Source organism: Seriola lalandi, unplaced genomic scaffold (assembly GCF_002814215.2).
Source record: "Seriola lalandi dorsalis isolate HSWRI2012SDOR001 ecotype SW California unplaced genomic scaffold, Sedor1 jcf7180002054357, whole genome shotgun sequence".
Taxonomy (NCBI): Eukaryota; Metazoa; Chordata; class Actinopteri; order Carangiformes; family Carangidae; genus Seriola; species Seriola lalandi.
The window spans coordinates 447,947-475,295 of NW_019524910.1; the positions used below are offsets into that span (position 1 = coordinate 447,947).

General features: G+C 40.3%; 1 protein-coding gene across 1 annotated transcript; it reads left to right on the forward strand.

Moving 5' to 3' along the window:
- Nucleotides 1–2,838: 2,838 nt before the first annotated feature.
- Nucleotides 2,839–25,392, forward strand: dcn (decorin). Its single transcript, XM_023408204.2, has 8 exons — nucleotides 2,839–3,131; nucleotides 12,250–12,479; nucleotides 17,786–17,898; nucleotides 18,980–19,193; nucleotides 20,952–21,065; nucleotides 21,503–21,596; nucleotides 22,326–22,464; nucleotides 23,916–25,392. Exons 2-8 carry the CDS (start codon nucleotides 12,269–12,271, stop codon nucleotides 24,114–24,116), a joined length of 1,086 nt encoding a protein of 361 aa, XP_023263972.1. The 5' UTR covers nucleotides 2,839–3,131; nucleotides 12,250–12,268; the 3' UTR covers nucleotides 24,117–25,392.
- The last annotated feature ends 1,957 nt before the right edge of the window (nucleotides 25,393–27,349 follow it).

Here is a 27,349-nt window from a genome sequence, read left to right on the forward strand (position 1 = left end):
GTAAAACCCTGCTCATCTCCCCTCGCTTTTTCATTCTCTCCTCTGGACAAACACAGAAAACTTGAGGCTATACCTGAAATCCCACTTTTAAAAAAGTAGATTTCTTTGACACCGCTCCCTTTATAACTCTTTCTCTTGATTTGACATCCCTAAGCTTCTTTTCGCCTCTTGATCCTATCAAACCCTTCACTGTCCATTTGAAACTTTCTCTTTCTCTTTGTCTTCTGTCTCTGCAGTGGGATATTAACACCTGAGCACAAAGGTGTCAGTGTATCTTTACCAATATGTCTGTAATATGACACCCTTTTGATTCCCCATTAAAATATTCTGCATTGGTTTTTCTGAGGAAGGTCAAACATCATTTTTAGGATTCAGTTTCTCTCTGCAACTCTTCCACAGAGGCCACCCAGTTACCGGAGGGTCACAGGTTAGATCTCCACAACACGTCCTCGTCTCCACAACAGCCACGTGTCATCGGCAAAACCGCTTCCCTGCTCTAATATAAGGGGCCTGCTTTCCATCGTCTGCCAGAGATTGAAGGATGCAGACGGGTTTTTCTCCTCTCTCGACCCCGTTATTGAAAAATGCGCCAGGTATGATCTCAGAGTTTGTGTTGGACACCTGGCTTTATCCAATCCTTCACATCATGCTGTAATCCTCCTGGCCTCTGACCTCTTTCCATGCTTGTGTTTTCCTCTTTTCCTTCCTTCCTTCTGTGGACTCAATTCGATCTTCTTTAAATCTGTTATGGATTACAGCTCGAACCCCAGGCGACAAAATGCACATTAGCTATGGTCATTATTTTGAACAAGAATTTTAAAACGCAGTCTCCTTGAGACCAAGATGGACCATTTCAACACATTTGGGGCCTCATCGTGTGTGGTCTGCCCTTTGCCGTCTGCAGGGAAAGATAGTCAAGTTAAGAGAGGGAAAGCCAGACAGGACGAAACCTGCTCTTCTGCTATCTGATCCTTTGTAGTCTTGAAGAAAAAGAGCAAAAGATGAAGAGAAGGCAGATGGAGAGAGCAGCTGAGGGAGGTTGTCTTTTTTTCCCGTGCAAAAAGTCATGCAGCAATTGTCCTTTTGATCCTGGCAGTGATCAAAATCAAGACTTCAATAAAGACACGGAAGTGATGAGACACGGGTTTGATTGGAAACAATGTGAAAGGATGTAACAGCTTCAGCCGATGCAGATGTGACAGGTGTTTGATTATCCTCCCTCAAACCTCCCCTTAAAAAGAATTCAAGAATCACATTTCCTGCAAAAAAGATTTTTCAAAGAGATCTTCCTCAAGAGACATCACCTAAATGCATTATCTCAACTTGGGACTGCACCTGCAATAACTTCAGTTTATGACACACATCAGTGAGTGCTGACTGTATGGAAATATCAGACTTTGTTAGAGGCATCATCATTTCCATTCAAGGTTCGATGGCTGGCTTTATGACCCAGAGTACATTACAACAATGAAGCAGATAGAAGATGAGAATCTCGTTTTACCAACTGAGCACATGGCTGTTAGTCGAGACATTAGCTAATGCAGATGTTAAGCCTTTCCCCCATTGTTGCCCTGATTAGATACTTCTTTGGCAGGTCCAGTCCAACTACCAATGCCAATGCAAGAAGTAGTGGCCTAATGATTTTACTGTTGCAGGTCAAAGATTTCACTTCTCCTGTGAAATATCTCAACATCTACTTCATGGATGAGCACAAAATTTGGCACATTCATTCATGGTTCCCATAAGATGTTTCACGATAACTTTGGTGAATCCCAGACTTTTCCTCCAGCGCAACCATAAGGTTGATTTTTGTGCTTTTGAGTGAAATGTCGGGAAAACTATTGGATGAATTGTCATATCTGGTAGACCAATTCATGGTCCCCAGGGAGTCAAGTGTAATAACTTTGGTCATTTCCTGGAATTTCACATAGCACCATTATCAGATAAAATTTTTAATTTGTCAAAATTCTTTGGTTGATGACGAAATACCGACAACCTTTTAAGCCGCTGTGCTGCCTCAGTCTGGGCAGATTATGTTGAGAGACAAAACTGGAAGAATTATCAAATGTCCAAGTACTTTTATGGCGATAGGTGGGCCCATCGCAAAGGACGGGGGTCCCCCATTACACATCGAAAAATTATTGTGAATTTTGTGGACCATAGGACCATAATGCAACAGGTGCAGCAGCTTCACAAAATTAAATGCAAAAAAAAATCATCTATCCATCCCTGAATTCTTCAATTCTGTATTTCAATATTATTGACATCTAGAGTATTTCCAGTGTTTCACATTAATAGTTGTAATTAATGATTGTATGGTTGGTAAATAAATAAATAAATAACAAAGTAGATGCCCAAGGAAGTCAGATGCCCATACAAGAAGGTTTCTCTGGCTCCAGGACCGGCAATAGGGTTTAAAAAAAGACCACAAGGACTAAGAAAGTGACAAAAAAAGTGTGTGTGTGTGTGTGTTCTGTGTTTTTTTTGTTTTTTTTCCAGGGGGTAGTCGGTGTAGAGCCTGAATGAGGATGAATGACAGAGAGCGTGAAAGAAGGAGAAAGAGAGAGTTTGTGTGCAGAGTTCTCAGCTGAGCTCCACACAGGACCTATCATTACCAGATGTCACAGTGAGGGTGTCTGCCAGCCGAATCACTGCCTCTTTCTCTTCTTCTCTTTCCTTGTTTCTTCTTTTCTCTCTTCGTTCCCTCTCTCTGTCTCCTTTTTTCCTGCACTCTCTCTCCCTCTTGTTTTTTTTTTTTTTTTTTTTTTCTTCTTCTTCCTCCCTTCTCCATTTCCAGCTGTTTTTTGGAGCACGCAGCGAGAACGGGGGAAGTTCTCCACCAATTGTTTCGGTCCTGAGAGGAGCTCGGCGGTCGGACCCCTCCCTCCTTCTGTCTCTCTCCCCTCTCTCTCCTCTGTCTCTCTTCCTCTCTCGCCCTCTCTCTCTCTCTCTCCTCCCCTTGTTGTGACAGAGCACACCTGCTTGATCTTGGCTGCACGCGCTCCGAGTCCAATTACCCCATAGGCCCTCGCAGCCACTCCACAGTCTCATCCCCCCACTCGACTGGATTTTGGGAGTCAAGCTCATCTCGCCCATTTCTACTCTCTTTGCCTTGCTTTCACTGAGAACAGGTAGGTTAATCCTTTAACTCTGGGAGAGGAGAAAAGTAGGGATATGAATGGGTGAAATGAGGTTAGGAATATGGAGTTAGGTTTCACTTTGGACAAATCTTTAGAGAGGGAGAAGTTTTGAGAAGGTGGCTCAGCTTTTACTGGATTGTGACTTTCTGCATAAATGCAAGCATGACAAAATATATTATCCATTTTGTAAGAGTCACATTATTTGCTGATGATGTCATTTTATTTTATGAAATGACTGTTTATTTTTGCACATTTGTCTTTTTGGTAAAATGGATTGAGTAAGTTTGTTTCACATCTTCATACATTATGTTGCTTCTGCCTCTCTCTGCAGCTTTGTGTGTGTGTGTGTGTGTGTGTGTGTGTGTGTGTGTGTGTGTGTGTTTGTGTTGTGTATATATTCCAGATATGTTGCCAGGTCTTGTTCCCACAGCACTTTTGGCTTTGTGATGAGAGACCTTTAATCATTTCCAGTCCAATCTGCATACAGCTCAGTGAAAAGAGCAGCGGCTAGGGAAGGGGGTGTGGTGGTGCTGTTGATGCTGGTACCTCACTCCTCTGCCAAAAGCCTTATTCTTCTGGCCCACTATTAATCTCCAAAGTACCCACCACTGAGTGCCATGTGATATTTTCAGCAGTTTATTCAGTTTACATTTTCAGTTTTCTTCTTTATGTGTCTTTTTGTGGCAGTGTTTGGACACTTATTTGTTGATTGTTTGGATGTGACCCATATAGAAGTGCATTCTTCAAGTTAGATCCACGAGTGTTAGAATCAGAATTGTTGAGAGAAGGGAAGGCAGAAAATGTTCTTCTTTTTGTTTCATTTGCCAACATCAGGGGAAAACATTATGTTTTGTTGCATTAATTTGTTCCTTTCATTATTTTTTCTCTCTCTCCCTGTGGCGTTTGGGTTGTCTACAAGGAAATGAGGGCAGAGAAAAAAAAAAGCAACAACAATGTGGATTTCTTTGTGTTGATTCAGCCCATTACTGCTTGTCAAGACTGTGATTGGAAAAGTTGTTTCTGGTGTTCCTCACATGTTCCATTTCAGCAGTTCATTTGAGACTGCAACCAGACTGCTTTAACCCCAATCTCTTATCTGTCTGCTCTGTTACTTCTCAGTATATGAACCTTCTCTCTGCACACTTTGGCGTGCGCTGCTGTGTTTTCACAGGAGCAGAACAGGACCCAAATTGCTAGGGGCAACTTAAAGTGAGAGGCTTTGAAGAGGAGATGAAAAAAAGCTGTACCTGGCAACGCAGAGAGCCATTAATCCCATAATGGTACAGCTTCCTCTATCAAAGAGAGGTCTGAAGGCTTCCCGGCAAGCCACCACACAACTCCCAGCTAACTCATTACATCCTTTTTGCCAGCAGGGAAAAAAAAAACTAATAAGGCTCATCTGCACTGAATTGCATTGAGTGGACTGGAGGGAAACTGAACAAGGGAAAAACTGAGACAAACGAAATAGAATGAAAAGTGGAACTCAGAATAGAATAAAGGCTAAAAGAAGCATAAGCACTGAACTAAAATACACTCAGAGCAATAAAAGTATCACTAGTTCATAATTTTGAGTTGAACCGAGCAGATGTTTAGCATTCGGACCAGGAATGAGTGAACGGAAGCATTGGAGGAGACAAGGCCCAGATTTGCACTCAAGGGGCTTCATTTTTTCCATCTGGACTTCAGCTCTCTGGGTCAAAAAAGAGCAATAGAACAATGGAATTGAATGGATATCAGCCATAAACGTTTTTTCCACTCCTTCGCTCACTGGAATACCAGAAAGTTCCACATGTCAATCTTTCTGGCCAAAGTTTTTAGGGTCAGACAGAGAAAGAGAGGAATACCATAAGCTATGGGAGTGAAGCCGAGGATGGAAGGAAAGAGCTTAAAATGGGAGGAGATGGAAAGAGAAGAAAGGGAGAGAAGGTTGGGCAGTTCGTCCACGTCTGTGCAGCGCAGACTGTTGATAATGGGACTGAGGTTGATGGCAGGCTGACAGCTCTTCTCATGGAACAGCTGAAATGTGGTTTAACCACTTGCTGGCTTTCTCATGCTATGGCTCTAAACATCAGGCATGCTTTAAAGACTTAAACTGATCTTTCAATAATGGTTATGGCTCTGACACTTTTTTATTTTTGCTGCATAAGGGAACACTATGATTGTAGTGGGCAAAGGGAGTGTCTTCGGCATTCTTGAAGTCAGAATCCTCCCATGCAGGCAGACATGGGAGCATGGATGGCTATTTTCCAGACACGACAGATTTGGCCAAACTCCTATTACAGGAATGTTTTGGCTCTGAAGTTGTTTGTTGGCTATGTCTATGCATATTTTCAGATGTACATGTTCTCACTCACGAAATCCCCCGATATATCAGACATCTAGCGAAAATAATGACCACTGACTCCTCAGACCACTGCCAAAGGAAGAGCTCATAAAAATCACAAATTTTTACATCTTAGCATTGTCATCAATCAGGCGCATGAGTCTGAGAAGATGTGTTTTTGCAACCATGTGGGAGGGGAGCTCACATTCATTTGCTGATGGGTTAAAAGGGCCACACGTGTTTTAAATGTCCTGTGGCCTTGTAAATACCTTCCAGTGATTCATTGCTGACAGACACTCTGCAGAGTCAGACGCAGGCCTGTGGAGAGTCAGATGGGAGGGGGGAGGTAGCGGATGGGTGCAGGGTGGGATGGTAATTGGTGTCTGCCTTGTATTTTTTTCTTCATTGCAACATTATTCGAATTACTAAAATCGAAATACTATGGTGAAATGCTCAAATTTGTTTCCTTCATGCTGCAGACATTTGAATGATTTGTTAAGTTTGGTTGAGGTGGTGATTGTTCCTCTGGTACCTCATTGATTTTTTAGGCTCTAAAGTTTCAATGAAAGGCTGCGACAAAGAGGAGAAAGTGACAAAGCAAAAGGAGGGAAAATTACTTTACTCCCTCATGCGAGCTCTGCTTCCTGTCTGGGAATCATTAGTAATGCTGGGGCCAGCCTTGGGGGAAAGTAGAAGGAGGGAAGAGCGAGAGAGAGAGAGAGATGAGACAAAAGAGGGAGACAGGAGAATTGACAAGGATGCCGCCGCCGCAGGAAATGTCAACCTCCGCCCCTTTTTTCTTGGTCTGACATGGGTTGATGAATCACAGGTTTCGGAGACACGAAAAATGAAAGATAGAGATGGTTGGTGTACCATTTACCACATGTCCTTTTCTGGGACATGGTAGGTTGTAAATCTTTTGAAAATACAGACTAAACCTTATCACAGGCACCTGTGCTTATTATTTTTTGATAAATATTTTCTCTACCTACAATAGTTTCATGTGCAGCACTTCAACAGGCATCTGCTGATCATTCAAAGCCTTTTCAAAATCTTTGGAGAGCCTTGAACCAGAGTTTGCCTCAGTGCAGCTGAATGTTCCCCAATTCACCAATGCCTGAATGGCTACATTACAGACTAACTCTCCAGGTACACAAACATCCTAATGCAAATCCTGTTCAACATTACTGTATCCGAATTTGGTCAAAATTGAAATGGCCAAACTCATCAGATGCATCCTCCTCCAGTGTTTACTGCAGCTCAAGTATGTGAGACACTGTAGACCGGATGTCTCTTCAACACTGTGAAGTGCAGCTTCTTTTTACTTCAGTATGAGCTCTTTTGTTGTCCTTGAGCCTCACATTTTGCATTTGTTTAAAGGTTTTTACAGTACGACTTTTTTTTTCTTGCATGGTTCTTAAAGGTCCATTAGAAATCTTGACTGTGTGCCAGTTACTGCCACATTTGCACTGATTAGTGTCAGTCTAATTCTCATGAATAAAGCCTGTCCCATTTTCATCTTGCTACGACGTGATACTGGCCATGTTCGAATGAAGCCACACTGAAATTACACATTAAATGCAATTACTCTTTGTGAATATTCCTGCATGAATTCACGCAAATAATACAGATGTTTTTTACATGTTCGAAATCCTTAATAGCCAAATATCAAAACCACTGCATCAATGGTGAGGCTACAAACATTACATCACCACAAAATATGTGTATAATATATGTTTCATCTCAAAAGTGCATCAGTTGGAAAAAAAAACTAAGTCAGATCATATTTTCTAAGCTACAGGGAAGAAAACTGAAACTTTTTGTAACAGCAGGGTTTCATTTCCAGCTTGGTGTGATCACTAGGATTCTTCTGTGAAACTGAAAATGATAAGGTGAATGGCTTTTATCTCATAGCAGAAAGCTGCATCTTCTTTGAAGGGATTTGAAAAGCTGATACCAGCTTACATGGTCAAGTCATGTTCCAGCATGCTGTGTTGACAGCCCTCTGGATTGAGCACACACACACACACACACACACACACAAGTGTGTTGTTTGAGGAGCCTGTGTCGTGTGTTCAGTAGATTCTTCAGGTCTGTATGTGCACATGGAGGTGGGAGCATCCTCGTAGAGCAGGCCATCCTGCAGGGCAGGCCATCCTGCAGGGCCTGTGGGCACATCTGAGCACACTGGTAATGAAAGAACCTATGCCTGGGGCACAGCAGGTTGTCTCATGCATCTTCTTCAGAGGTTCATCCCTGCTGGGAAAGCTGCTAGTAGCCTTGAATTTATATGTTCAAAAACATTCGGGCGTAATTACTTGTTCTGTGTTTTCAATTTAGAGTGACCTTTATGTTCACAGGCAAACCTTGGATGACCATGTACCCATTATTTCACCGCTCTACTTACAATACAAAGCCATATATTTCCATAATATACAGCCCTCCAGTTCCAAATCCAAAATCTCCAGACTCAGTTATATTAGTACCACTTTTACTCTGCAGTTACAAATTGTTTGTTAATGTCACAAACAATAATCCCTGAAAATCTCTTGTATTCCTTCTTGGTTTTATTTCAAAATCTTGTTTTATTCTCATCAACAACTCCTGGGTCTGATTATGACTCACAGAGTAGCAGTAATTCTTGACTTTGCAGTAAAGATGCAACCATTAAACGCTCCCAGAGCTTAGTCTAAAATTGCCCTCTCCTTCTTCTTCTTCTTCTTGCCTGTCTGGCTCACATTAAAAGCTGATGAGATGTTTATAGACAGAGGTTGATGGATTGATGGCAGGACACATGGAGGGCTGCCTGAAATCCAGTAACAATGCACATGTGCATGTATATCTGTTTATGTGCTTTTGGGCCATTGGTCAAGGCAGGGAGATAAGGTTCAGTAATCTGTGGTGAAACCTCTGTTATTTTGTGTGCATTGCTGTTCCTTCAAACAGAGCTGGTACACTGGCTCCGTAGATGTTTCAGCCTGCAAGATGTGCCAGATGTGAGGAGTTCACGACATCCGTACGACATCACACTACAACAAAAAACCCAACTCATCTGGTATCTAAACAGGATAAAATAAACCTTCAAATGCATCCACAAGCACTATTTGACCCAAGAGTGGTTTACATCCTTAAATCCAAAAAGACGGCAGAACATTCCTGCCAAGTCTGCAGACAAGGTTTTTGTTGGATAGAGCTTTCAGCTGCGCTTAGATAAGAGAGCCTGACACAGCCAAGATTACTCAGTGTGTCGATGACTAGAACAACATGTCCTCTGGATCTATTGTATGTTCAGACCAGGGCTCTTTGTTTCAGCACCTCCTCTTACAGTACATACTCCATGTTTCCAAGTGGAAAAACTGCATTAAACATTGATGTGACACAATTCCCGTCTCCAAGTGCCGACTTATGAAATCACCCTTTTGAGTGTTTTTCGGCTTTTTCCACTTCATAGCAACAGAACAAGAGTAAAAGAGAAACATTATGAGGCAGATATATCCCATCCAACACAATTCCCCTCTGAATAGAAATGATTTCAAGCTTGCTCATACTGTATGCAAGCACTGTAACCACTGGACTGAGGCTGTACAGTGTGTCAAAGCGGCGGCTGTCTTGTGGACAAGGACTATAATTACAGCTTGTGTTGAGAGTCATTCTCAGCCGTGATCCCCTTGACCTGATGTAACCCTAACCTGGATAACACTGCATCAGCACATCTCTCTTTTGGTTTCTCTCTCATTCTCACAGTGCACAAAAATATTTAACAGTGCTTTTATTGCTTTTCACACATACACTATGTGCACCTATAAAGTTATACATACATCATGTGCACCTGCTTTAGTACGCCTCAAAACATTAAAATACTCACACAAATAAAGTAAAACAAAGATGCAGCACATAAGCATCATATGCACACAGGCCATATAAACCAGCCCAGGGACACTTTCAGCTCTGGCCGACTGATGGTTTTGGGTCAGTTTCATCATCCTGGTCATGATGTTCAGGTCAAGGTCTGCTGCAGACCAGCTGCTCCCCAATCATTTGTTAGCAGCTGTGGCTCAAATCCGCCCTTCAATTATTGTGGCACCAAGAGGGAAGGAGCAACTTTTGGCTTTATGCATGACAAGCAGATTGCTAGGTCTTTGAGACTTGTGTGTGCGTCTCTATGTAAAAGGTCAGGGAGTTTGTGTGGAAGTCTGCACTGGATTTAAGTTAGAGAGAGTGTGTGTGTATGTATCAATTGGGTTGTGGTTGTGTTTAGAAATAGACAACTGCCTAAGGAAGCAGGATTCTCCCAGTGACTCCGGATGCTTGCTTCTGCTTTTATTGTACTTTGTGACACACGCTGACACCATGAAGTACTTGGCAAACAAATCATCACTGTGATTCATTACTTTGGAGTAGAAGATGTAGTAGAGCAGTTTACAGTGGCAGCCATGAAATGTCTCATGTGTATCCCCTGTGTATTACTGTAAAAGCTAATGCAGATGTTACTTATTCAGCAGCTAGCGCTGTTTCTTCCTCTGTTGTAAAACTGAATTATATGGAACATCATTTTGAAAGAAAAAAGGAATCGTTACTGCATCTGAGTACAGTAATTCTCAACCTGGGGTACTTCTACAGTTTCCACAGTGTGTAGATGATAGACTAGCTCAACTGACTGGAGAAAATTAAAGCTACAATTTAAAGAAATATAACTAATATATTTAAGAATATATTAGCATATTGTCAGTTGTAACATCTGAACACTACATGCCACGATTGAGAGTGTGTGAAACCTACTAGAGAAAAAGCTGATACTACAGCTAAATACATAGTTAGCTAAAAGCAATGAATATAGCCAGGGTTGCCATAAGATGTTTTAACTGCTGTAGTGGGAGCAGCATTTTACCCCAACCCATACAATACAACCCATACAATTACAACATAGGCCTACGGCAATACTACTGCAACACAGACCAAAAAAGCAGCAGCAATAACAACAACAACAGCCAGGTGTATAAAACACCTAGTAATGCAATGCTAGACCCAGTAATGCAAATGCTATTGCACAATAATGCCATGGCATTGCAATACACATATCCAAAAGCCCATTGCTCATGGCACACAAGAAGATATCCAGATATGAACATTTCATTTTTTCAACAAAGATATAGCAGTGTGATGTTAAAAGTAATTGACAACTGAATATCAAACCGCTCGGTGGCAGCTGACAATACTACACCATCAAATAAATGCTTCTATTGTAACTAACTATGGTGGCCGACAAGGGCAACGGCCGAAAACATTTCCATTGGGAGAAACAAGCCGCAAATTCATAAACGACGCAGATTCAAAAACACATACGAGAATACCTTTTTTTTTTTTTTCAAAAGGTATGTCGGTGTGACGTTAAAAGTAATTGACAACTGAATAATAAACTGCTCGGCGGCAGCTTAAACCAAATAACTTACCTTGAGCTGCAGGTCAGGTGCTCCAGTAGTTATAATTATCCAAATGTGGCCTTGACATAAGGTGTTACGGAAATGAAGTCTCTCATAAGGGCATGGATGTCCAATGAGTTCAAAATGTCAGTGTGGACATGCATCAAGGAGAGGTGAGTTTGTCTTTTCTGGGTCATGGTATTGCGTATCCATGTTTTCACGCAATGCTAGGTGCAGATGGCCCACTCGGATGAGGCCACAGAGATGGGCAGGCACAGATATGGACATAACTGAGAGTTTTTCAGCTTCTGTAAACAGAGCTCTTGTTTGGGGATGGAATCTGCAATCTGAAATACTTTTTCCTCCATTGTGACGTTTTCCTTCAATTAGCTATCAATGCTACAGTAGCCGGTTGTAAACTTACGAATCCTAACTTGGAGTTGACATGACCCGCCCGACACTGCCTCTGATTGGCTAATGATCGTCGTCTTCGCTGGTTGGATTGGTTGGGTTTAGGCATGGTCAAGGCCATGGATGTAGCTAGGTAAAAATAATGGATGATGGTTAAAACAGATGACTGAAATGTAATAAAAATGGATAAATGGTGAAATGGTTAGCTAAATGTAATGGGCGAAATAGCAAAAAAAAAAAAAAAAAAAAATGGTTAAAAGGGACAGCTAATAGTAATACAAAGGGATAGATAGTGAAATAGGGAATAGTGAAACTTTTAGCTAGCTAAAAGTAAAGGCTGAATGGACGAAATAGCTAAAAAATAAAGGATAAATCGTTTAGATAGATGGAATGGGATCTGACGAAAAACTTGTGAACCACAGTTTTAGTAGATATTGTATGTCCACAGGTGAATTTTTTTGTAGTAGTGTGTTTTTGTTTGTTCATTATTCTTGAAAAACATGAATGAGTTATCCCTAAGGCTTGTCCTTTCTGACAAAGTAATATTGTGTAATTTTCTCATTTGGCTTTTGCACTAACCCTTCCTCTTTCACCTTTCACCTTCTGCAAAAAAACCGTCACAGTTAAATAGCTTATTTGGCCAAGCCCACTAAACTGTTACACCCAAGTGTTTAACCTTGTAGCCCCCAACCCTCCACCTCTCACCTTTGCCCTTTGCCTCTCTGGACTTCAATCAGTGTGGCTTGTCCAGTTTTTTCTTACACAGCGTCCGTCCGTCTGCGTTTGAATCACTGCCATGCTGAAAATCTATTTTCTCTTTGCCTACTTTCCCTCCGATTATAACATTAAATCAGAAACAGATAGTTATACGGAGTCATTTAAAAAGTAATCATAGACAGGCCGTTTTCAAAGTGTATCCACCCAAACCTTTGAACTGTGTCCTCTCGTCCTCCAGGCTCCCTGCTAGCAGCACCATGAGGTCGGCCTGTCTCTCTCTGCTCCTGGTTACTGCCTGCTGGGCTCTGCCCTTCCGCCAGTCGGGCTTCCTAGACTTCATGATGGAAGATGAGGTGGGATCAGGTGTGGATGATACTATAACTATAAGCTTTCCTTCCATGCCGGTTGGACCCAAGTGCCCCTTCAGATGCCAGTGCCACCTTCGTGTAATCCAGTGCTCTGACCTCGGTAAGACAAGACACCTACTGATGGTTGATGGTTGTGTGTGTGATCCCATCCCCCCCCCCCCATATCCTCTTTAGGGTTACAGGTGAGCATACCAAAGCATACAGTGGCCGCGAGGCAGTCACACAGGGTTAAAATCAAACTCCACGCAAGCGTATAATTGGAGAGGATTAATACCTCATAAAAAGCATATTTCTGTGATCTTGAATAAAAGACTTGGGGCTTTTACTGTGAAATGACAGAAAGACAAAACTGATCCAACACATTATCTCAACATGTGTGGGATTCTCGCTCATCTTTTTAGACTATTAATCCCTATAATTAAAGTTTTAATGTGCAGCATTATAGCATCAATGAATCATTAACCACACTGATTCTGAGGCAAAGGTGTAATTACTGGAAACAAAGGTAAAAATTTAACCTTATAAGAAATCTCTTATTTTCATCATACAACGGAACAGATGGCAGTATCCTTAGTGATAGATAAAGCACCAGTGTTTTTGAAAATGTGTATGAAGGTATTATTGTAGTACATGTTTGAATTTACAGTCTCCAATACTCATCACATGCCTATCCAAAATATCTAAAAGAAAAGAAATCAAGTAACATTTTTACAAAAACCCGAGTCAGTATTTATAAATGGAAGAACAGATAGTCCTACATTATATTCTTGTATATATCAGTATTTTTCTATTGTTATTCTTACCTGAATATATTAGGGCAAGAACTCTGATTATTATTTTGTTGAATCAATCATTTTGCTTGTGTCAGAAAATAATGTCTTTAGATTGTTTGTTTTGTCTAAAACTTCAAGTTATTCAATCTCACAACCATATAAAACTAAGAAAAGCAACAAATTCACATTTGAGAAAATGGAGAGACTTTTCAAGCAATGGTAAAATTACAACCTCAAAACTTTGCTGCTGGTGTTTAGCGACACATACAATGTGTGTGTGCTTTATCAGATCTAAGTACTAATTTATCAGTGTGACTTAATTTGAATTAAAAAGTCAAGAAAAAAAGTCACAAGCCTCTTGTTCGCATCCATTTTCTTCATCCACGCCTCCATTTAGTGTACTGGCCTGGATTCCAAGCAACTGAGCTCACTCTGATGGGTCAGAGGCTGAGGTCAGACGGGTGTCTGCACTAGTTTTACTGTACTTTTATTGTGTCTCCACCAATCCACCCAAACCCACGGGGTCATTCGAGGGGTGTATTATGTTACACATTATTGTGAAGTCACCCTGAGAACAAGACACCAGTGTTGATAAGTTAAATGCTCACAGATGTGGGTCTTATTTCACATCCTGTAACAGTTACATTATTTTCTCTCTCTGGGCAACTTGTTTTCTTATACAACAGTGAAGATTAAAGGATAGCCTGGAAAGTCCTGAACAAATCCCAGTTCCTCAAATGTTCCTAAACTTGTTTTTCAATGTAACACTCATTCACAAAGTCTACAATTACTTAGTCAGCTCTTTGCTTCAGGACAGTCACAACAATTTACTCAGTTGTCATCTACAGTGTTTGGAGTTTATCATTTCTGTTTGTCTAATCTGATCAATAGCATATACAAGAACTTTAGTAATCTCACAAACTTTGTCACAGAAAAGTCCCTGACCTCAATTATTCTCATATATTACATAAAACTGCTTTGCAGCGCAGTTGGGTTTGATAGTTTTTTGGCTCCGCTGTTGTTTGCAAAGGGAGGGGCACAAGCTTCAAGGAGACAGATGAAGGAGAGGGGGAGTGACACAGATGGACAAACCAGAAGGATAATCTTTAAAGAGGAGAAGACAGATATAACCAGCTCATCACCACTTTCCTTTTGTAAGCTTTAAGACAGCTAGGGTTGGGACGGTGAAGTGAAATATGTTACAGATTCAGGGCAACAATCGCAGAAAGTGTGAGGAATAACCGGAGGCCCAGATGGACAGGTGGCTGAAGAGTCAGAGCGATAGACAGGCGGTCAAAGACGCAGACAGTTGGAGAGAGTGTTGTCCAGGAAAAGACTGGTTCCATTACATCAGCGCTCCAGCCGGGGCCCCAGTCATCAGCAGCAGCACTTTCCCCAGAGATGCAGCTCCATGGCTGGATTCTCAACTTCTGCATCAGCAATGTTGGCCCCAAGCCTCCATCTGTTCCCCAGACCTGCTGGCATGCACACAAACACACACTCAGACACACAGGAATAAACACATGTATATATTTGGACGCACGCACACGCACACACACAGGCCCGGGCAAAGCAGAGAGAGTCTGCTCACCATCCCAAAGCACTCTTTAGCTTTTGTAGATGTGGATTTTCCTCAGTGAGTTTGCCGCTGGCAGGCTGACAGCTAAAACATTCAGGAGAGAAAATTTAGCCTAAGGTTCAAATGAGTTGTGATTACATTGCTAGTTCTGTTAGAAAGAGCTTTCGCTGATGGACAGACTAAAACAACAACCTTTTGTTCTCGGTTAGAAGTGTAACGTTTCACCCTTACCATCTGTACAATCACCATATTCCCTCAATAAAAAAACAATATATATTTTATGTTCAGTGATTGTGTAACATTCACTGTCACATTCCCACACTTCCGAATGACCTGCCAAAAACTCCAAATTTACTCTAACCTATTAGGCAATCAGGCCATTGATGACAACCAGATCAAGTGCCAGACAAGAAAATAAACACCACAAACATTGTCATTAATGCTTGGAAGTGCTGAAATGAATCCAATCCAAAGCAATCATTCGCTTGATATCCCAATTACTTTGTTTAAAATGAGAGATAGATAGTGATCATAATAGTAGGGGTGAGATTTAAAGTCCCAGTTCTCTGGTTCATTTCCTGCCAAGTGGCTATCACCTGAAAAGTGAGATGCTGACCCAAACATGACATTCAGATCATTTATACTGATTGGTCTGTTCATGTTGATGTCGTCATTGCACAGATTTTTAGTGTTCCACTTATTGTTTGGTGTCATATGACCAAGTATTTGTTTGAAAAAAGGAGTACATTTAAAAGCTGGATGTCAATCACTTTTTATCTTAAAAAGTCAGAAATTATCTGTGTTTAAATTGAGTTTTTCTTGAGTAGAATTCTTGAGTTTTTCTCCATTTTCACACAGGAAGCATTTGTGAGCTGTTTTCATGACAGATGTTATTTTACTGATCACTTTTTGTGATGTTAGAAACTGATACATAAGGGCATAAAATCTGTGTGATAAATTGGTTTTAAGCCTTTTTTTTCACAAATCGGGTTTTATTTGAGAAAGCTGCATAAAAATCGAAAACCATTTCCCTTATTGACATCATGATATCTTTAACTTCTCAGTGATGCTACACACACTAGACTAATTTATACTGTACAGTGGCTAGAAAAAGTCTGTTAAAGGGTTTCCCAGCTATTTTGGTTTTGCATTTCCATAAAAATGTAATACTAATTGAAAAAGGAATACGCAACATTGAAGCTATAAAGGCCGAGACAGTCTGACGATGAGAGAATAACAATAAAACAGAATGTGTGTGCAACTGTAGAGGTAAGCAGTGTGGTGCTGTAATGATGGTGGTGACCACAAACAGCTGTGATGGTTTGTGGGTCATCCACTGCCGAGTTGGAAAAGCTGACAGAAAAGCAAACCTAGCTGGAAGTAATGTTTGGGTGAGCTGAACGGGAGTCGTCACAAGCTTTTAGGACAGAGACATACGTATATAGACTGGAGATACGGAGTGTAAGCTTCTTTGTTAAACAGTTTATTCTACGCCTCTTCCTCTGAAATGTAAACTGCACATTATGAATCTCCGTGTATTTTTTGTGTAGCCACGGATGCATAAGGGCATACACAATAACTCCCAGCTGTCTACGCTCAGTTTTTTTTTTTAAACAGTCCACTCAACCAAATAGTCTTTCTATGTCACATGACTTGCCAAACTATAGTCCAAGCAAAACGGCTTAGTGTGAGCTCAGTGTCCAGGTATGCAGTCGCTTACTTACTCCAAAGGAAATTTGTTTTAAGGTCCATTTCCACCATGTGTGCCTCAGAGCACATCAAATAGTTATTTGGTCCCTTTGGAATGTCACCATAAAACCCACTGCACAAGTCCCTATCATTGAGACTTTATGTAGCGTGCTACGTTGACAAAGCAGACCTTGTTATTTCAGAGTGTCGCTACTGTAAACCCCATTACTGTGTCCTGCTCCTCCAGATTTGATTCTCTCTTTTTCAGTATGTGCAGGCCATAACAGTTTGTAAGTGCTTCAGAAATCTACAGTGCTTCTCTATAACATTAACTTTTTATTTTAAGTTCAGAAAAAAAACACCCTTAGTTACTATAAAGAGTTTAACACTCATAAAGTTAGATAATCTGCTTAATCAGGACCGTGTGGGTGTGGTGGGATCCGGTTGGATTGATAACGCCAGCAGCAAAAGCAAACAACCAAACAACTGTCATCAGTTTAAACTCTGATTAGTGCATGGAAATATGTGACATCACCTTTTTCCAATGCAGGCTTACCCACTTCAAACTTGTGAGAAAAGCAAGGATGAAAACACAAATGCATAAATCGCTCAAGTGAAACTGTTTTAACTTTTAACTGGCAGAAATGTTTGAGTTCATGCAGAACCCAACTGCTCGTAAGAAACTTAATGAGACATAACATTCACTAGACTTGATTTACAATCTCTACATTCACTAAACCCTGCCCGCAAACAGTGATTGTATAGTCATTAGCTTAGTCACCATAACTGCTGACTTTTTGCCTGAAGCGTGTAACTTTAGTATTTTAGCATTATATTACGAATGCAACTATTGTGTGTATATTTAAGACAATTTCACGGGGCTCTCATGTTAAAATGATTCAGCTGGAAACATTAAAAAGAAAGCTGGAGATACAACTCACAGATTTGGGTTGAGTTTACACTAGCTAGCTATAGCTGATAAAATCAAGTGTAGCTACTGTTTAAGCTGCAAAAATACACAGTCGCTGGCTAGAAATGAATTTTCTGATTTTGTTTACTTCTGTGTTTAATCAAACATCCATTGTTTTCAAAATGGATGTGATTTGTCGAATCTGCCACTGTTAACAAACAGTCAGATAGAAACTGACTGTCAGAGACTCCAACTAAGAGGTAACCACTTTGTATCCATTTCCTGTTGAGGTCAGAGTGTGGTTAACCTCTCATCACCTCAACCAGGGCTGTCACCATCTCGCGTCAAACTTTTCATCATCCATCATTCCAGCGGATTTATTGTGTTTGGATGTTAACCCACGTACAGAAGGCTACATCTAATTAAACAATGTCTCCTTAAAAATTCACCATCAGGTCTGAAGTCAGTTCCTGGGGATATCCCTGATGACACCACTCTGCTTGACCTGCAGAACAACAAGATTACTGAGATCAAGGAGAACGACTTCAAGAATCTCAAAGGACTGCATGTAAGAGACATTTTACTTCCATCTGTAGAGCTTCATGTCTTTTCGCTGTGTATTATATAAGTTATGTAATGTGTGTTCTTATGTAACAGTTACACTAACCGTAGCCCCTCTTCGGTATGAAAACCTGATGATCCCCATGGGGAAACATTTGTTGGATTTTATTTGTGCTGTAAGTGCAGATGCAAAAAGAGAAAGAAAAAACAAAAGTGTTCCAGGATGTTGGGAAGAGGTTACACCGGTTATCAACAAGCTTTGATAAGTGCGCTGCCAAAACACTGTCAAACAATTTGCAGCCTCACAGAGCAAAATTCAATCATTCACCAAGAAGTAATTGGGGCCTCACATTACCTTTACCATACAGAACAGTCACCAGGTGTATGGAAACTATTCACCCGTAGGCCTTACAGTCTCACAGCCTCACACCTCTCAGCACACACTCTGTAGCTTTCTTGCTGGCAATAAATACCTCTGTCTGACGGCCATAGCTGTTTCCACTCCAATGTAAATGGCCTCTCAAGGGGACTGGACTTCATACCTCACATTGACTCATGTCCGCTTGCACAAGAGTGGACCAGCAGTGAGATTCCTCTGAAAATGCACTGGGGATAACTCATAGCGGTTTTGAAGTTGGCTCTCCATCTTGTCGGAGCAGGCACCAGGTTGGATAATCTAACAGCTGCTGAGCGCTGAGCGTCGTGTTTTTGTTGAGTCTCATCTGGAAAGTACAGATTTCTTCTTTTTTTCAGTCCCATGGTGCATTTGTAGCAATGAATGTTTCTGAGCGGGGGAGCAGTGAAAACCACTAACGTGTAGAGTTTCAAATAAAGTTCAAATTCCATAATAATGTGAATTTAAAGAAGAACAGACTGGATTTGAGAAAAACGGCTGTAAACTAATACCATTAGTTTTGACTTTACTTCACTGATGCATTAAATGTTTCGTGCCAGAATGAATCCCTTGAATTTATCTTTTGCTGCAGCATTTTCACTAACCCAGAACGCCGTGGAGACAGTGGTAAAAGCTCTACTTTATTAAGATATTAAACACGAGTATCTCATCTCCCTGATATTCCTCCTTATAGGCTCTGATCCTGGTGAACAACAAAATCACCATCATCCATGCCAAGGCCCTCAGCCCTCTGACCAAGCTGCAGCGCCTCTACCTGTCTAAGAACGTGCTGAAGGACATGCCAGCCAACATGCCCAAGAGCCTGCAGGAGCTGCGCATCCACGAGAATGAGATCACCAAGATCAAGAAGGCCTCCTTTCAGGGCATGTCCCATGTCATCGTCATGGGTATGAAATGCAAAACACTTGATATGTTTGTGAATGGGGATATTTATTTGGACAGCACAAGTAGTTTGAAGAGGAGTTACGGAGGATAGCACATGTTTTCCAGGAATAGGTCACATCTTCCGAGGTACGTCTGTGATTTTGTGGATGGCAACAGTAGTGACTGTAGTGAGTTTTTCAGTAGCATCACAACAATAAGAGTTCCTTTCTCTGGGGAAGTCTGTGCAAATATTGAATTAAGTATTGTCAATTTTAAAGATGTAACACATTGATGCCTCTGAAGATGTAACCTGCTGCTGAAAAATAGGTAAAAAAATAACTTTTGGATTGTTTTGTCTCTTAGGTTGGTTCAGGCAAGGCCGTCTGATTGAATTGCATTATTTGTTTCCATCACAATAGTTTTACCTGGGAGGCAGGAACCTTTTTAGGAACTCTACCTGTGTTTCAACCATAAGATGCAGGGTCTAAATTTAGTTTTTGGGCCATTAATTCCTCAGAACAAAATGTCCCTGCTCAGACATTTTCAGTCTCTCTCCGCCTCTGTATGTCTCCTTTGCAACAGTCGGGAAACATTCAAGTTGAGCAACAGTATATTAAAGAGAACAACACAATGACTCAGTTTCATTAGCAAAAATTGCATCTTTAATTTTAAGAAACAAACAAAGCGCTCACACACTACAGGGCTCCAATTTTCACTTATTTATTGCACTATAAACCCGGATCAAAAAATCAGACCTGTCTGATAAAGAGCAGTGGTGCTTGAAACATCACCAGGTTCGTGGTGCAATAATTAAGTGAAAATTGGAGCCCTGCAGTGTCCGAGACGTTTGTTTGTTTCGTATAGTTTACTCCATTTTTAGCCCGCAGCTTTTTTTATTTAGAATGTGCATGAAGATCTAATTTGTAGTCTTTCATTTTGACTTGGGGCTCCCTATTTCCTGGAACTATTTGCTTGAATAGAGGCACAGAGTCCTACGTCGAGGTAACAGATGGGGCTACATACAGAACTTTCATTGGAAAAGCTTTTACAGAGCTTGGACTTTCAGCCTTTGTTCAGTGTTTTCAGAGTGCTCTACAAATAAGTTGACCTCTTTGTGCCACTAAGATTCACTGAAAAACACAGCAGAGATACTTTCATGCTGCATATTTTGCAAGACACACAATGGAACCACTCAAACGGTGAAAGTAAGGGTATGTGAACATACAACTTTACCAGGTCACATGGTGCAACCTCAACAGCTGTAACACGCATGTAAAGGCCTTTACTGTGGAGTATGTGAACCGAACCATACAGTAAGTTAACAAGGAAAAGACACATGCATGGGAATGGTCAATGGGATTCATTTTCATTTGGAAAAAAAAGGCTCTTGTAAACTGAGCTAAAGTTTGACTGAAAGTTTGACTGCTGAAACCAGATTTACACTGCACAGTTTATCTCTCACTTGTAAAACTTTCCGTTCCACAAATTAAAAAGTGTCACTCTGACATTGCTAAAGCAGAAAATGTGGATTCAGTCACCTAACAATTCAATGATTTGAGAATTATGATCCCACCATGACAAATCGGGGAATCTGGCATGGAGCGAGGCCGCATTGCAAACACACGCCATTCTCTTGCCCAAGACTTTGTTTACTCATGACTCAGCTCTATGTTCCCGTAACACACCAGGAGGGGAATTAACTTCATAGGCGTTATCCACTACTGATGTTCTCTTTCTTTCTTACTGGGGTCTATTCATTCTTCTCTCTTTTTTTTTTCCAGAGCTTGGGTCCAACCCTCTGAAGAGCGCCGGAATTGAAGCCGGTGCTTTTGCTGACCTGAAAAGGGTCTCTTACATTCGTATTGCAGACACTAACATCACAGAGATCCCCAAAGGTACAGTACTGATATCTTTTTCCACAAATATATCCTAAATTAAGGGATTTGGCTTAATCTGAGTTTTATCCAGTCAGGCTCAGCCAAAAATAACCATCTTCTATCAAAAGAATGCACGGTTGGATTTAAGTCTACAGTCAAACAATGGGCTCAAAGTGAAAAAACACACAAACTGTACTGCATAGTAATTCAAAACTACCCCATCTCATGGTGGGAACATGTGAGGTGTATTTAGTGAAATGATACATGTAATGAGAAGCCTTTGAAAAATAATTTGGTTTGACAGACTTGGAAATAGCCACTCCTTGGTAACTATCACTTTCTATGTAAAAGTGGTTTCATAATGTCATATAAGCCCCCAAGGTACGGAGGTATATGTCTTGAGTCATCACTTAGTTACTTAGATTGTAATCCTTGTCTTTGGATTGTCTTGTCAGGTCTGCCTAGCTCTCTCTCTGAGCTCCACCTGGATGGAAACAAGATCACCAAGGTGACAGCCGACAGCCTCAAAGGCCTGAGGAACCTGGCTAAGTACTGAAACTTACCACTCTTCTATAAAACATCAATCCACAATAGCCTTACCATTTCTTTTTGACTTTAAGTTTTAAAGCTAAACTATGTAACTTGATTTCTTACAGTTGGCTAGGTTAGCTGACTTTGCCTACTTTGCCCACTCATACAAGACCAAGTTGTTACTAAGCAAGTTGCATTTTATTGTTATTGAATTCAGCTTTTCATTTGTAATAGGAACATAGCATTATTCAATCTTTCAAAAGTTACATAGTCTTGCTTTAAAACTCCCCTTTGGAAAAATGAAAACATGCATTGCTATTGCACAGATTTTTTAATGCTGTCTCTTGTTTTTAGTCTTTGGTTTGACATGTATGAATTTTACTTGAAATGCTAGCTCTGGCATTACCATCCATCTGATTTACTAAAGAACAAAACCTAAGACCTAAACAGTAGTTTTGGATAATCAAAATAACTGGTTTGCTCATTAAATTCGTAACACTGCTCAGATTGTGCCAACGATGACATACCAAGCTCGAACAAAGAGAGCTTTGTTGCAGCATGAGTAGAGTATGTTGATATTTTGTTCCATTTTTTTTACTATTTCACTGGCTATAATTTTGGCAGTAGGCTAAACACTGATGTAACTATTTCAGTTTCTGCGCTCATGCACTTTGTGCTCTTGTGTCTTTGTTCTTCTGCACATTTGCACATTTCAGTGCCTCATCTACTTGCTGTTTTTTCTTGCAGACTGGGTCTGAGCTACAATGAGATCAGCTCTGTGGAAAACGGCACACTGGCTAACGTCCCCCACCTGCGAGAGCTGCATCTCGACAACAACGCTCTGACCGGCGTTCCTCCTGGCCTGCCCGACCATAAGTACATCCAGGTACAGTGCTTGTATATGTCAGTGCTATTGATCCAGTTTTGAATACACAACATGATCACAGGAAGATTGTTATTGCAACCATTTAGTTCCAGCAAATTAACTCTGCTTGAAGCTTATAGTTATGTTACTTATTTTCTTATGGTGTGATCATAAACAGCTCATTTTCTCTGATCTAAACCATACTGGAAAAGTTTCTTTTGTTGCATTTTTGCATTTGGTTTGTTTGGGATCACACTGCCCGATTAGAAGTCAACCAAGGCTTTCATAACAAAAGTCACATGGATTCATTTAGTTTGTTTATTAAGTAAAGTGTTAGTAGCCTGTCATACTATAGTATTACATATTTTTGGCGGTAGGGGGGAGTGTAAACAGGCCTGATTCCAGGCTCTTCAGCTTGAGCTTTGCTTCAGTTTATTTCATCATGTCATTAGGCTTCTCAAGCCTCAGCAACTGCTGCATCGATCCCATACCCATAAAGCAGTTTGGGGTAATTGCTGTAGTAGGTTGGGATCATATATTTGTGAGCACCCCAGTTTTAATGACATTGTCCTCAGCAGACATAACAAACCAGACTGTGGAGAGAAAGGACTCAGTTTAAAGTTTGGAGAAATGTTGTGTACAGTTTCTTCTACACTGAAGTTTCTCCCAGTACAGACTGGGACACTGTAGTAATAGTGTCTGGTTACCCAAAAAGACACAGTGTTAATATGAGAATATTTTAATATAACAACCAGCACTTTCAATTTCAGATGTATTATATGAAAACTATATAATAATAAACTAATCTAAAATGTAACTAAATTATCACAATTACAGTAGAATGTCAAACCTCCTCAAAGAGAAAGCAAGTGCTCAGCATGGTTTTTATTTTAGGAACTACATATCCAAATGGACTTTATGATATGTTTAGTTTTCGTGCTTTTTTCATATTCTGATCATCTTTTTGTTTCTTACCTGCTCTCTTTAATATTTTGCCAGTTGTAATTCATTATGATCTTCCTCCATGTATAGTTTGGTGTTTTTGGATCTATAATTAGCCTTATATTGTCTGTCTCAGTGAGTTTGTGGCAATTCCCTCCTTCTGTTCTTATTTCTAGCATCTTTCTCTTCACCCTCAGTGCTGCATGATGTTTTCAGCCGCTCTCATGTTCATATACTTTTTATGCCCTTCTGTTTTTCCTGTGCATGTAAAATCATGCTTGTTCTCAAGCATCAAGCAGCATCATCTCTTTGGTAATTTGAAGTATGACCATACAGGAAGTTTCTTTACTGTTTTTAGTTAAACATGCTGAAGAGAAAAAAAACTCTATTTGGCTTCCTTGAACTGTTATTATTCATTTGGTGACTTATTATTATCCTCTTTATCTGCTTTATTTTGGAAAATCTAAATTATTGCCATCCACGTCCTAGTCAGTGACCGAAGGTTGTCATTATTTTAATCCCTTCTCTAGGTGGTCTACCTCCATGTCAACAAGATTGCTGCTGTGGGAACAGAGGACTTCTGTCCTCCTGGCTTCAACACCAAGAAGGCCATGTACTCTGGCATCAGCCTGTTCAGCAACCCCGTGCCTTACTGGGAAGTTCAGCCGATCACCTTCCGCTGCGTCTTCGACCGCTCCGCCATCCAGCTCGGCAACTACAGGAAGAAGTAGAGAGTCCTGCGCACCTCTGCAAGGAAGTGTGTGTTTGTAAATGAGTGTGTGAAAGTTTTGTAAGCGTGCGTGTTTGACCACAGCCACCCCCACCAAACACTGACCCCCCCTTACCAACACTGCCTCCCCACAAATGATGATGTCATTAATCCACGCACACATTTCAAAACTTCCGTGGACATGGACCTCAAACACAACATATCATTTTCATTATTTAGCTTCGACATTGGTGCAACAGTAGTACACACAGCTTACAGCAAACACCAGCATACTATGGTGATGCTCTCACACACAGCACATCATTCATAGGACCAGTTTAGAAAGCATTAACATTGCAAATACATTCTCACATTCATACTGTAACATATTATTGTGTATAATATGTGCAATTCATTCAGTGGACAAATCGAAATTCAGAGGTGAACCCTAACCAAAAAGATTTGAAATCTCACTCAGTGGCAAATGTTATAAATCCCATTATCCATTGTATGACTTATGAGAAAGCTGGCCTGTAGAGCAGGCAGCAAGGGGTTAACTTGTGTTTCACAATACCTTTAACAACTGGTATACTAGAATGTACTAGATATTACCTGTGTACTAGGAATAGCATTCAGAGTGTAACATTACCACGCTGCACTCCATAAAAGAACTCTGAACTTCTATTTGTATTGTATTCAATTCAAGTAGAGATAAAAGCAACGTGACTTCTATCACATTGTGATTTCTTGTGCTTACTTCAGTGTTGATTTAGTTTTTCTTCATCACATTCCATCCCCTGTTTCTCTCCTCATGTATGTTGTTCTGTTAAAAAAAAAACAAAAAAAAAAACAAGGTGAAAATAGCTTCTAAAAAATGTAGAATAAACCATGTATGTTTTAAACAGAAGCCATTCCCAAAGATTTATATGCATGCTCTTATTTTTTTCCTTTCAACTTGAACCTGGTGCTTTCTGGAATCTCTTGTTAATGCGTGTATGTATGTCTCATTGTTTCCCTGCCCTTTATTTCTTTTCTTTTTGTTTTTTTTCAAGAGTAAAGAAAAATTGGAGGGTGCATGTGGACTGGCATGCCCACAGCACCCATGTTGGTGTGAATGTTGTATGTATAGACGCTGTATATAAATGCTGTATAAAAAAACCTCTCTTCACTTAAAGGCACAAGCACTTACCATAGCTCAGACTTAATATATCAGCAACAAAGGTGTTCCTCTTTTTTTCCGGAGCAGGGGCTCCAGCTAAGGTGTCCTGAACAAAATAAAAATACTAATGGAAAAAGTAGCAGTTTTTGATGGATGTAATGACCAGAACTTGCATATTATCAATGATGTGCATGGATATTCATGCTCCCGGTCAATGGATGATACTGCAGTAACTACAGCACAAATACAATTAGGGCAGCGACTTCCTGGCGAACAAGGTCAAGAGGAGGCACAGGTAAAATGTACTGAGAAACAGGTGAGAAACCTTAACCTATTCTTACAGGCAAGATATACATACATCATGTGACAGTGCTTCATCTAAAAAGGGAAATATCAGTGATAGAAAGCCTTGACAAAGACTTGTGCAATAAGGCTGCTTGGACTGGCTCATCAAATGTTTAAATTGTGCCAAATGTTTTCTATCTATAAGGTATATTTGTGCACAGAAATGATTTTTATAAGGATTTAAAAGGAAGTGAAATGGATGCAAACAACAGATGTTTCATTTTAGATATTTCATAAGGGGTTTGACCAGCTAACAACAAAAATAATAGACTGAAACAAAGTCTGGCTTTAAACATATTCAACATCATGGGCACTTTTCAAAGTCATCAATCATTTTCACTTTAACTTTATCCGGTGTCTGTGAACAAAGTACTGCTTTCTTGTCATCTGGTAACAATAAGTCACATTAGAATTGTTTCGACACACTGTACTCCTGTCAAAGAGTAAATGTAGGTCAGATTATTCTTCTGTTTCCAAAAAGTTATAACATAGGGGCCATTCATCGAGTGCAAGTTCTCAGCATATTACAGGTACTAGTCGTGCAGGAATAGGTGGGTCTTAGCTTCCTTTTTGGCTTAAATTAAAACAGCATTGTAAATTAAATCTGTGACAGTGTTCTGTTATAAACCCAAGTCTCACAAACTACTACTTCAAGGGGCTGGGGCCATTCCCATAATGCATTGGCCAAGAGTCAGAGTTCATTCCGGAGAGCTCGCCAGTCCATCACAGGATGTACTGTATACATTTACAGGACATATATGTGTCTATATACACAAATAAACAGACAACGCATTCAATCTAGAGTCTCCATTCCACTGCATGTACGGTTTGTAGGAGGAAACCAGAGCTCCCTGAGGAAACCACACAGACACAGAGAGAACATGCAGCAGGTTTGCTAATAGACCTTGTTGCTGCGAGGCGATAATGTGAATCACTGAGCCATCATACCACCACATTCAGGTCCCATGGTGAGCAAAAACACTTGGGTAAAGGGTCTAAAAAAGATTAATTCACTTCTAGTTACCCCTGCAGCCTTCAATTCATATTGATGGGTTTTGTGGGCTGAGGCAAAAAAAATATTTGCACAAGGACCTTTTCTGGCCTGTGAGCCACTAGTGATTTATAGTCCTTCAGTCATTTACGTGACTGTAATGGGAATATTTAGGTTAAAGAAAAAAGACAGAGCTCCCTGGAGACATGTAGTGGTTAAGACTCCTATTTCAGAAGGAGGTTATACAGAGTCTAATGATCAATGATCCTAGAAATCTAGATTTTCTCCATTTGTCCCCTCTTAAACTAAGTTTACAGCACACTTTATGGTATTGTATGGAATCTCAGCGGAGACAAATGTCAATAACCTGCTATCTGATGAATCAAAAGAAGCAGTGAACACATAACACTCTGTTCTTTTTCTAAATTTACCTCCAAGAATTGTTGCTTTTCCTTTTTTCTTGGTCCCAACACATATTTAACAATTCAGCACCTTCTTTTTATTATTATTATGAATTATTAATTAACGCAGTTAGTTTCATTACTACTATTTTTATCAACCCCTGATATTAGACATGCACCTTCAGCAATCAATCAACTCTCATTATCATAAGCAACAACAAAAAATGTGAAATGTGAGATAACTTAGAGATTTGGACGGAGATGGATAAAATGAAATATACATTAATAACTGAATGAGTACTGTGACAAATAAATGGTAAATTCAACTTTCCATTATTTAGCTTATACTCAATTATGTA